The following is a 12,847-nucleotide window of genomic DNA, read 5'->3' on the forward strand; positions in this document are numbered from 1 at the left end:
CTTAATTCTAAATTAGCAAGCTAGTAAAAAATGTCTACCACCACCGCTACCGTCGAAGATAAAGTGAAAGGGTCGGTTAAAGAATTTCAGGATGCCTTCACATGCCTGGTATACAACTCTTGTTGCTCAAGACCCTCATAATCGCCATGCTGTACAATGGTCAGATGGTAGCTGGACGGTGAAAATTCAAAGTCTAGCTTTGAAAAAAATGTAAGTCATTATTGATGTTTATTGGATGTAAATTTTTTATTGTTTATTACCAGGTTGAAGAGATTCAAAAAGAGCTAAAAGATAAAGATATAGATGAGCTGGATGACTATATCAATAAAAAATTTGATGAATTAGACCAAGCATTTAAAAAAAAGTCTATTAGCATCCAAGAATCGTGCACTAGGGTCATAAGTTACAACTGTTACCAATTTAAAAATAATTCAATAATTAGTCACCTTTTATATGTAGTTTAAATATTAAAAAGTTCATAATCTAAGTGTAAAATATATGGAAAAATGAGACCAATTTGAACAATATATGGTCATAATTTTATCCATTTTACGTTCAAAAATATTATTAATATTTAACAATTTTATGTTTATAAATTGTAAATTATTTATAATTATCCATTCAATTAAATATAAATAATCTGTTTATTAAATGTACTATATATAATATATTGAGATTCCATTTATATAATAAATTAAATCCAAATGTACTATGAATAAAATCCAAGTGTACAAAGTATTTAAATACCAGCCAGATTATTTATTATAACACTATTTTTTGATAAATACCTTCAATCGGGCGGTTTTTAGATCTATGAAGTGTGGTTTGCTGCGGGACTGACTTTTATTTCTAATTCAACATAAAAAAATTACTAAATAATTAAACTGAGCAAAATAATCACACTAACCTACAATAAATTACCGGATTTCTTTAAAAATATTGATAATATTCTCACATATACAGTATAATCAGTATATGGCCATCATCCAATAAAAAACATTCTAAGAAATATGTCGATACAGGCATTGATAAAATAATATCATTCAAGTCATTAAACTTCCAAGTAGTACTTAATAAAATTTTAAGTCAATGCTTTGAATATTTTTTAAATCTTTTAGTTTTTTTTTTTGACTCGATTAAATTTGTCTTTTATCAATCAAATGATTTCACATTAACAATTTTAATGTTAAATACATCCAAATTATAATCGTTTCTTTCATCAATTCAAAGAGTTTTACGACTTGACATCTAAATGTATTAATATGAGTAATGTAATCAACAGCCAAAGCGTCAAATAAATCATTAATAATCATTATTCTTATCTCATTGTGTATGGCGGATACACCGATGGATTTTATACTTCCATCGGTGTATACATAATACCGATGGGATAAAATAATGACAATCAACAGGTCAAGATCAAATCCACTTCCTCAAGGAACAGATGTCGAAATAAATTAATGGTTTATTAACACACAATCATCGGGATCGAGATCAAACTCACTCATTCAGAAACGACGCCAAACCAATATCCAAAACTTAATCATTTTCTTTCGACAGGAAAATACATATTCTGTTCCAGATATTGTGACAAGAGCAATATTCCTGAAAATGTGTTCCTGTCGCAATAGTTCTTGGCAAATTAATTTTTAAAGTTATATGACATACAGTAGATGACGTTTTAGTCATTTAATCGCATTAGTAAAATAAAATAAATTATTAGTGACTTACTGACTTTAATTATATTATTTGTTGATGTTACAATACCTCCCAATTAAATATAAAGTAATAGAGAAAATTTACATTTGGTGAATCTATTAGTGCATCCTTCAAAGAACAAATATTAAATTTACATTATTGATTTATTGCATTGATGATAGATATATTAAACATTTATTGTTTTTTCGGCAAGTTCTTATATTTATGAATTATTATAATTTGAAAATATTATTTTTTACGTTATATTTTCGCTAATTTTTTCTTGAATTATAGATCAGCTCGTTATCGATTTTAAAAATGTATATTGTATTGTTATATTATCGTCATGGTTTTGGTACGAAATCTCGAAAATCATTTGAACGATATAATGACTTGTCGAGGATTTTGGATTGTCGAGATTTTGGATTGCAGATTTTGTTGTCGATCTTGTGTTAGTCGTTCAAGTGGCTGTCGTGATCGGATACCATAACAGTAATAATAATACAATGTATATTTATAAATGTGGTCAAAATATTTTTATCACTATTTATGTATATTTACATAATTTCATAATGATACAAGAAGAAAAGTACTTCACTATTTACTCTATGAAAAAACACTTTCTCCGGTCCATATGCACTAATAAAATTTTAATTTCAGGACGCGGAATAATCTTTTGTCACGCGCGTAATCGATCACGTGATAGTGACGAAACAATTGTGATATTCCGATCCAAAAACCGCTTTTTCTGGGGTTTACTAATAAAGTTTTAATTTCAGGACACATTGGCTTCTTCTGGTATGATAGCCCTTAGTTCATCAAATGCTGATGGTATATTGCTTGCACTTTGCGATAGATATTTTGCGATAAATGAAAGTGACAATCTTATTTGAACTCCTTACGCCCAGTAAATAGTTTTTGTATAAATTTGTACCAAATGGGCTCATCCATATATAATTGGCTCTAGATTGGCTTAAATTTGGATTACTTTTTGCATAAATTTGAGCTAATTTCGAGCCGATGAGCCCGTTTGGTATAGATTTATACAAAAACTATTACTGGGTTGGAATTCAGCATGTATGGTATTAATCGCAACAATTTCAATAGTAGTAGTAAAAATCATTACTTTTTCTTCGACTATGGTTAAATCCCTAACTAAGAAATCTGAACCATTTAAAGTTTATCGCATATTTTCAGGTATGATAAGTTGATCTAAAGATTGTGGTTCTATTGGATAATCAATATGTCAAATTCGTTTAACCGTTTGACGAAGAGCATCACGTGATGGAAGATACGGGTGGACATCTTGCGAAGTGCCAGCTACAATAGATTGGATAACCTGTACAGGATTGTCATTTGTTTGTTGAGATCTCTCTTTTAATAATTTGATAGTTTTCATAACTTTAACTCAGCTGGCTTCTGCGACTGCGAAGTTGATCTTTGGTTAATATTGTTGTTGCTCGTCCTTTGCAGTTTAACATATCTCGCTTTTCACAATACCAATAGTATTTATGATTTCTATTTTTGTCTTTGACCATAATGAAGACATGAACATTAATTTTATATTTATTACGAATAGAAGTAATAACCTCGCAAATATCCATTACTTCAATGAAAGAATGAAAGAAGAGAGTTTAATGAAAATAAAAAAAAAGATTTAATTTTATATAATATCTTTCCTTTATGTATACATTATTTAATTGTATTATACGATAATAAAAAAATTGTGGCTATTAATAATTACTAAATAAAAACTATTAAAAAAATTTTTTTTTGTTTAAGGTTATTAATAGTTAGTAGTTTTTTTGCATTTTATTAAATATAACAAAGAAATACGTATTACTAACAAAAAATATTCCCCCCATTTCATACAAAAGATATAAAGATATTTATAAAATTTTTATATTTAATTTTATATATATATGTCAGTAAAACGTTTGTCGGTGAAACGTTTTGTCAGCGAAATGATTGTCAGTGAAGTAATTGTCGGTGAGTTACTTTGGTAATGTAGGCTCTCACGTGAGGAATAGTAATTGTTTCGATTTTTGTTTCTAGTCCATAACTATCCACTTCCAGAGTAACCAACTACTGTATCGATGAGAAGAGAATTTCCTTTTACTGTTATATTTTTAACATCGTAATTTTCCTTAGTATTAAGATAACATCTTAGTGCATTAAGCTAAAAATTAAGTAACATATGTATTTTGTTGTCTCTACAATTTACTTATTAGACACAATTTATAGGTTTAGAATGCCAATTTGACTTTTATATAGAGAAAGTTTTAGGCATAATTTTATTACCAAAAATTCCATTCCAAAACTTCTAATCAAAAGATCATTTAGTAATAGTGTTTGTATAAATATTATAAATATTATACTCAATTTCATGCTGAAGAATTGGCACAATCAAAAAAAAAAAAGAAAGCTTTAACTAAAAAAAATTGCAGCACTCATTTATTCAGAGTAAGTATAATCTTTTTTACTATTTTGTCTTTTATTTATAAGTACAATACTAATTTTATTTACTATTTCTAAAGTACCAAATATTAAAAATGCAATGTGTGTGGGAAGGATTATTGCAATTGCTGTGGTAATCATTGTTATAACGAAGAAACAATAGCAGATTTGTATTATATATCTTATATATCCTTACATGTTTATATGTTTATATCCCAATTCATCATGTACTTAATGATTTTACTGTTTAACACATCCCATAAACAGTATTATTATGGTTATTTTGGATACAAAATAATTTTTTATTTATACGATAATGTTTGATCGACTGAACAATGGAATAATCACATGATAACAAAGTCAGATAATATTGGTTTGCTTATTTTTCCTAACTATTTGGGGTCTAGATATAAATTTGAGTACTGATGTTTAAAAACCCGCTAAATTTTATTATCCCCTGACCTCTACAGGGGTTCCGTTGTCACACTAGCTCAGGAAAAAAAAAATGCAAATTGAACTTTTTATGGAAGGTCGACAATTCAAAAATTAATATTTATTATTCGTTTATAAGCCACATAATTAAAATAATTATACATTGTTTCTCATAGTCGATAAATGATGGTATCTGATCCCACACTACCCCATTATATAAATTTTTTTTATATCTTTCAAACTGAACTTTTTATGGAAGGTCCTGTATTCGATATTTCAAGAATAAAAAAAAAATAAAGTTTAATATTATTTATTATATAAAAACGTGGAACCAAAAAAAAATAAAAAGTTAATATTTGTTATATTTATAGTAAACAATAGATATAAAATTTCGTACTTTACCGTTACGCATGTGTCATATAATAAGGGTAAAAAAAAATTTATTTATTTACGATTTATAACACACATACATTTGTATATAACATTACTATATTAGATATTATAAATTTATTCTTAATAAAATGGTTGGTTACATAATTTAAGTGTAATCTGGTTAAGATTAGCAGAAAATACTATATTAATTTGGCATATATTTTTGTTGACATCACGTGGTACTTTCATGATGTCAATACGTCCAATTTTTCTTCATCAGTGTAAAATTTTTTGTGGTGTTTATTATCCAACAAAAAAAACTTTACTTTTGGTAAACTACAGATTTCTTGATTTCTTGCCAATTTAAGAAGTATAATATTCCTTATTATTATGCAAAAAGGTAAGAAATATTGATAAGAAAAAGAATTTTTTATATTTATTAAAGACGCCTTGCTTTTGGTCAATGATATTTCACCTGTCGGTCATAAAATCATCATTCAATCACAATAAATATACAGTATGATTATTATTTACGATGTTACGATGTCCAAAGGAGGCAAGTAAATAAAAATCCTAATGAATGAAAATACGCCCCAAATTAAAACACAGATAAACAATGATTTACAAAGACTGAACTTATTTTATATATGATCACGTTTATAGTAAAATAGTTGAATAGTTGAATCAAACAATGTATCTTATTTGAAAATAGTAATATAAAAATGAATATAAAAAGAGTTCATTTCTCAATTCCCATAGTTCACAATAGTAGATGCAACAAAAAACAGAACCTTCAATTTGTAAACTCTATCGGCAATGGATAATAATGATGGATTTAATAATGGTTTACCAACAACTGATCCCAATTCAAATTTTAATTACAATTACGATAATAGTAGTTATCCCATGAAGAATGAGGATGTTTCCCCAGCATCTTATACCAATACACCTGGTAACGCTGTATCTTCTTACCCTACCACCTCATCAGATCTCCCACACCCCTTACTGCAGTATACTCAACAAATTCAACAAGTTCAACAACCTATTTATCAACAAAATACTGAAAATAATATTCAACAACAATTCTTCGACGCTACTCAGCCTATTCCCCAGAATGTACCGCATTTCATTCAAAATAATTCTTCCCCATCGAGTATGACCGATTCTTCACAAATTAACCATACTAAAATCTTTACATTTGATATTCCTGGAATCAAAATTATCGTCATATCTACTTTTCCTCCAATGATTAATTCCTCTCGAACGAATCATTCTGAAATCTTTACATTTGATATTCCTGGATCCAAAGTCATCATTATCACACTTACTTTTCAATGATTAATTCCTTTAAAGTTTAAAATGAACCTTTCTGAAATCTGTAACATTCTCGGGACCTAACAAATTAATTTGATATGTTTACTTGAAACTCACAAAATTTATTGTACGCATTATATTTATTATAGTTATTTATTTTTGTTCTTTATTATTCTTTTTACTTCATTTTTTTATTATCTCCTATTTGTAAGACAGTATTTAAACTTTCAAATAAAATATTTCTTAAATCATACTTAATTTTTATGAAAAAGATACTCAAATTGGAGTAAATAATCATTACGCAGCAGTTGTTACGATGGTACATTTTGATTTACTACTTGACTACTCACCCTTCTTTTGATTGTTTTTGGTTGTTATATTTTATGTGAACCTTCCAATATTCAATGTGCGGAGTGTATGCGCACAAAATTTTTTTTAAAAACTCGCACATGATCAATGTGCACATGCGCACATAAAAAAATTTCAAATCAGGTTCACGTGATTTAAAATCTGCAGTATTGAAAAGTGTTTTTTATTTCTAAGCTACTGTATTAATAAATATAAAAAGGTAAGTATTATACATCAAATCATAATTAAAAGCAGTTAAACCATCTTTTTTAAACTATAAGATAATTTGAATTTTTCGGTTCCCCTTTTTTTAAATTTCTTTTTTTTCTTGCTCCGTAATTTATAATGTATCACAAGGTATGCATATTCAGTAACCCCCAAAAAAAAACGCCCCTTTGGTAAGAAATCATACAATATCTATTTTTTGATTAGCCCGTATTTGCAGATTAAAGAAATTAACCAAAAATTATTATAATTTCGTAAATCTATTAAAAGTTCAAATTAAGATTAGATACTTACTTTATACAAAAAAAATAATAAATTTTATTGATAATTCTTAGGACAAAGCTCAAGTATATTGATTTAACATAATAAAGTTTATAGGAGCAATTTACCAATTTACCTTCATTGTTTCTGATTAGATAATAATATACTAGATAAGAAATAGGATTTTATTATTAAAAAAAAAATCATTTGACTAAAGTAATAAAATCATACTTTAAAGTTATTAAATAATATAAATAATATCTAATATTAATAGTACATAAAATATATTGTTGATTTTCTTAGAAAAAACCTACCTGAATAATAATAAAAATACATTATTATTGTTTTACCTTCGGCGCATAGATAGTAGTAAGATGCGTTGTCACATCCTGAAAACTTTAAGGTCACGGCCAAACGTGTCTCCCAAGATTATGTTCGGAATATGTGCACAACATTTTAACAAACATACCAGGTACAGGTAATAATATATTTTAAATGAGGTTATTTATAGAAATGATAATTTTTCTCTTTCAGATATAATAATATTTCTTTTGAACCGGAACTTTCTATTTATAGGAAGTTATAATATCAAGCCTTTTATCTTATTTCAGAAAAATTTTCAATTATTTGATTTACAGATGTAAATATTACAATTGTCATTTATTTAATTTAGGAACGTGATATTAATATCAATAATTTTTTTTTTTGGTTACCCTATAAAAAAATATTGTCCAAACACTGTTCGGTTTTTTGTTCGGAAAATCGACCCCGTTCCGAACATTTACTTGACATTTATTGGACATTCATCATGATATTGTACGTTTTTTATGTGGTTAAAAATTCCCAATATCCGTATCTTGTATTAAATTGTAACAAATATTGAATAATAGCGTGCGAATGTCCGGAAAATTGACTCCATTTCGAATATTTATCGGACAAACATTTTTTGTAGGGTTATGAAATCGGTTTAATTTACAAAATGTAACAATATTCCTTACCAGAAGCCTTTTTAACAGTTATGTCATTCATTTAATTTTTTATAATTTAAAACTGGCAAAAAAACTTTTATTTCGAATATACTATATCAAAAAGTGATATATTAATATGCCTATCAGACGTCCCAAGTTCATATATTGACAAAAAGGTTATCCAGGTTATACAAAATTTTTGTAAATAAGGAGATGATCAACATTTTATTTGGAAAGAAAATCAATTCTAAAAAATATGCATGATCATATTTGGCTGCATAAAAATTTAGTTTAATTTGATTACAGTTATGGACATTCATTTAAATGATCATTTTCAACCTGTTAAAACTTGATTTTAAAATTTCTGCTAAACTATGTCGAATATATGCATACCATTTTTAATAACGTAGGATGATAAAAAAAAAGTTCATTTTCATTGTCACATCAAGAATTTTACTTTTTTTGATAACAATTTTTTTTTTTTTAAAAAAAAAATCGGAAAATTTTCCTTCTTTTTACCGGAAAACAAAAGTTTTCGCGTATTTCTAAAAAATACGCATAAAAATAATAGTTGTGGCATTCATTTAATGACGGGATAACATCATCATTTTAAAACTTGATTTTTTATGTCGAATATATGCATACCCATTTTAATAATGTAGGGTGATAAAAAGAAAAGTTCATTTTCATTGTCACATCAAGAACTTTACTTTTTTGGACTTTTTAAAAGGAATGTAACAATAACTTTTTTTTTTTTTTTTTTTTGAGAAAATCGGAGAATTTTTCCTTTTTTTTTTAACCAAAAATAAAAGTTTTCGGGTATTCGGGTACTTATGTAATTTATTATATTTGATTTTACAAATATAATAAATAGAATAAAATATATGACGACCCTTTTTATACATTCATTTATGAGATGTGATAATACCGAGAATATTTTTTTTTGGTTTTTTTTTTTTTTAAGCACGCCTTATTGTTTGTGGCTGGTTTCCTTGTTATAAAAATAAAAAAAGATAAAAATAATATAAACGGAATTATATATAATTATCAAATATGTAATGAATTATACCAACTTTTATCATTCAAATGGAATAACTTTTAGACGGAAAAAAATTTTTATGGACAAAATCAAAATTTGTGTAACTCTCCAAACAATTGTACTTTATACTTTATTTAAAAATAAATAAATATAAAAGCAAGAGCTCACAATCAGAACTTTCCACAGAAATCAACTGATTTTATAAACTCTTAGCAAATGGATAACAATTATAATAATTGATGATGGTGATTTACCGCAAACAACAGATTCTCAAACAGAAAATCCAAATGCATCCGCTAACGCTACTACGTCTTCGTATTCTCCTATCACCTCATCAGATCTCCCATACCCTTACCGCAGTATACTCAACAAATTCAACAAGCTCAACAACCTATTTATCAACAAAATACTGAAAATAATATTCAACAACAATTCTTCGACACTACTCAGCCTATTACTCAGAATGTACCACATTTCATTCAAAATAATTATTTACCGTCCGATCCTCCTCATATTAACAATTCTGGAATTATTCCGTTTGAAATTCCCGGGATCAAAATTATCATTATACCTACTTTTCCTCCAATAACTAATTCTTCTCAAATAAATAATCCCGGAATCTTTACATTTGACATTCCTGGATCCAAAGTTATCATTATCACACTTTTTTTCTAATGATTAATTCCTTTAAATTGAGCCTTTCCGAAATCTTTATATTTAACATTTTGTTTATTATTTTTTTTTATTTTTTATTTCATTCTTTTATTATTCCCTATTTGTAAGATGGTATTTAAACGTTCAAAATAAAGTATTTGTTAAATCTAAATCACATTTTATATTTATTTAATTGACTTGACTATTTGATTGGTTTTTATTGTTATATTTCTTTATATATTTTTATTATAAACTTCAAGCCGGAACGAATTTCCGTTGTGTAGTACAGGACCATGTGTAATCAATTATATACGGTTAATATGATCTTCACATTGTACATAGTTTAATATATGTACGTGCCAAATGATGTCATATTACAAATTTCATATGTTATGTCATGTGACTTAATGAAAAATATCCGCCGATTTGCGGAATTTGCCGATCATCAGGTATGTGGCGCAGTACTGATTAAAATCGATCAAAAACCGTTCCTACGTAATAAACTAACGAATCCAATTGCTAATATTCGAATCCATTTTTTATTTTCACGTATAGCTGCATCGTATCCGTAGTTCCAATCGATTACATTGTTTAGAATAATTAATAACAATATCAGTTATTACCTTATCCCACAACAATATTTATTATTATCGTTATCTGCACTTTTAGTAGATTTGCAACAGGAGAAACCACTCACTACAAAAAATCAGTAAAGATTTTAATTAAAATACATAAGAAGTACTTTGCATTTTTAAATTAATAACTCACCGCCCAAGACGAGCGCAACTAGATATCTTTTTAAAAGTAGATGTGTTAATTAATAAATCATTCAAATTATTAAATAATAGTAATACCTTTTCCTACTTACACATAATCCATAGGATGTAGTTTTAAATTGCCATCTGTCTGATTAAAAATGGCGATCTTCGCAACCTCTGATTTTTTTTTAAATAATTAAAAATGTTTCGATCAAATACTCAAATTTTATCAATAAATAAATTCTCACCTAGTGAAAATGAAGCAAGTCCAGCAAAGGACAAGATAAGAAGTATTATTGCTATGAAACAAACGCCAAGTTTTGCAAAAAAAACCATATCTGAAAAAAATTTATTTTGATTTTTTTGTAGAATTGTAGAATTGTAATCCTTTAAATAATTATCGGCGTGTATTGTAGGTATTAATTCTTTGGTGATACAATCGATATCGTTTATTTCCATATAAAGTTAGTCCGAAATCAATACTGTATTATATCATATAGTGTATATAAATCAACTTTCAAATCAAAAAGTCTGATTTGTCTGATTCTCAGTTAACTGCTACTCCAGCTGGTGAAAATTTAATATAATTAACCTAGTTGTATTATATTTTTTTAAGTGGAGTTCTAATTTCCTTGGCGATCATGAGTAAGTTAGTAAGTTTATACGTTCAGTATATCTTCAGTTGATAACGTAATTATATTTTTTTAGTTTTGTATACTATTTTTACAAAAGATGAAATGGGCGATCCATTTTTTTGTCCTGCAAATTATCCTTATACGTCACATTTAATTCGTATTGCATGTCAAATAAGGGCCGCAAATCTGTTAATAATGTGGATATCTTCTGCTTTAGCTTTCTTTATTGTTATAGCAGCACTCGCAATTTCTTATTGTTGTTGTGCTGGTAAAGACAACTGTTCTAGTGTATAGTAGTATAATCTTATAAGTGAATACCTAATTCTAAATACCTAATTCTAAATACCTAATGATTTCATTAAATATTTTTCTATTTTTACTTTCATTATTATCACTCCTATCTGTATATGATTCTGATACAATCAATATTGAATCAATTGATAATAAAAATGCTTTAGAATTTTAATAAAGTACAGCAATAATTCGTTGATTGTTAAGTATTTGTTGTACAATGGCTTATTTTGCACTATTAATATTTTATTAATATTTAGGTTACATATACAATATCGATATCGATATGTAACCACTAAAAATTGCAACTGTTTTGTTAACCAAGTTTTTTTACCTGCACGATCCATTACTAAACTACTTAATCGCTTACAACTTTTTAATAAGTGAATCAACTCAAATAATATAAATAAGCTTTATTTAATAAGATCATTTAAATCCTTAAGCTGATTTCCTTTTATTTAAAATAAGGGGAGGTGTACAATACTAACGTACAAACTGGCCCGAGTTTAGGAATTATGCACTTGCACGTGATGGCGTTAACGTTAAATCCAGCGTTAATATCCAAAAATACAATACTGACATTTGGTTTATAATTTTTTCCAGTCTAATATCACGTTTCGTAAATGTGATATAAACCCATTTTTAGATGCATGCATATTTCAAGATTAATATAAAAATATAAAAATTTTCGCTAATAACGGCAAGCTCATTCATCTAATCTTACAAAAAATGTGAGTTGTTTTAAAATTATTTTATGTTGAATCAATTTAAATTTTTAAAAATTTATCGTTTTTCGTTATAGGGAAAATAAGAAAATTGGTGTAAAAGAATTAATTGACATGTATGAGAGTATGTATTCGAAAAGAAACAATATTGCTAAGACCGATTACAAAGAAAAACCGAAAGGTTTCGTAGAGGAAAAAAAAATAATATATGAGAGTATTATTCCAAAATCAAAGGAAATGTGAGACAAATTTCTAATTTATACATTTTGTTAGTTTAATTTATCATTAAAATAAATATATATATATATTTTTTAGTTCGAATAACGTTAAAGCCATTAGAAATATTTCTAGTAAAATTTTAGTCAAAATGGAAAATTATAAATTTTGAAATTTTTTGTTTGTGATATTTTCGCGTTAATAAAATATTTAGTAAAGTTTTTGTTATTCAGAATTAAAATATTCGTCTTGAATTTTTGCAAGTATTTTTCAAAATCGGGCATAAATACATTATAAAAGAAAAAGTAATAAATAATTGTTATGTTTATGCATTGCTGCATTATCATTTCTTAAGTATTCAATAAATGCTTGTTGTTTCTGACAAACTTCTGCCAAAGATTTAATAGAATCGTCGATTTCAGAATTCTTTAGAGAACTTTTAGTGACTTCGATT

At 26.8% G+C, this 12,847-nt stretch overlaps 3 protein-coding genes across 3 annotated transcripts; 2 read left to right on the top strand and 1 right to left on the bottom strand.

Moving 5' to 3' along the window:
* Positions 1–5,775: 5,775 nt before the first annotated feature.
* OCT59_014418 (uncharacterized protein) lies at positions 5,776–6,297 on the top strand (the record flags this gene model as incomplete). The annotated part of the gene is made up of 1 exon (XM_025311665.1): positions 5,776–6,297. One exon carries the CDS (start codon positions 5,776–5,778, stop codon positions 6,295–6,297), a length of 522 nt encoding a protein of 173 aa, XP_025169372.1.
* Positions 6,298–10,387: 4,090 nt separating this feature from the next.
* On the bottom strand, positions 10,388–10,862 carry OCT59_014419 (uncharacterized protein; the record flags this gene model as incomplete). Its single annotated transcript, XM_066150003.1, has 4 exons — positions 10,388–10,464; positions 10,537–10,562; positions 10,637–10,703; positions 10,775–10,862. The coding sequence occupies 4 exons, from the start codon at positions 10,860–10,862 to the stop codon at positions 10,388–10,390; spliced, it is 258 nt and encodes an 85-aa protein (XP_066002220.1).
* Positions 10,863–11,167: 305 nt separating this feature from the next.
* On the top strand, positions 11,168–11,455 carry OCT59_014420 (uncharacterized protein; the record flags this gene model as incomplete). Its single annotated transcript, XM_066150004.1, has 2 exons — positions 11,168–11,171; positions 11,235–11,455. 2 exons carry the CDS (start codon positions 11,168–11,170, stop codon positions 11,453–11,455), a joined length of 225 nt encoding a protein of 74 aa, XP_066002221.1.
* Between the last annotated feature and the right edge of the window lie 1,392 nt (positions 11,456–12,847).

This window comes from Rhizophagus irregularis, chromosome 22 (assembly GCF_026210795.1).
Source record: "Rhizophagus irregularis chromosome 22, complete sequence".
NCBI lineage: Eukaryota > Fungi > Glomeromycota > Glomeromycetes > Glomerales > Glomeraceae > Rhizophagus > Rhizophagus irregularis.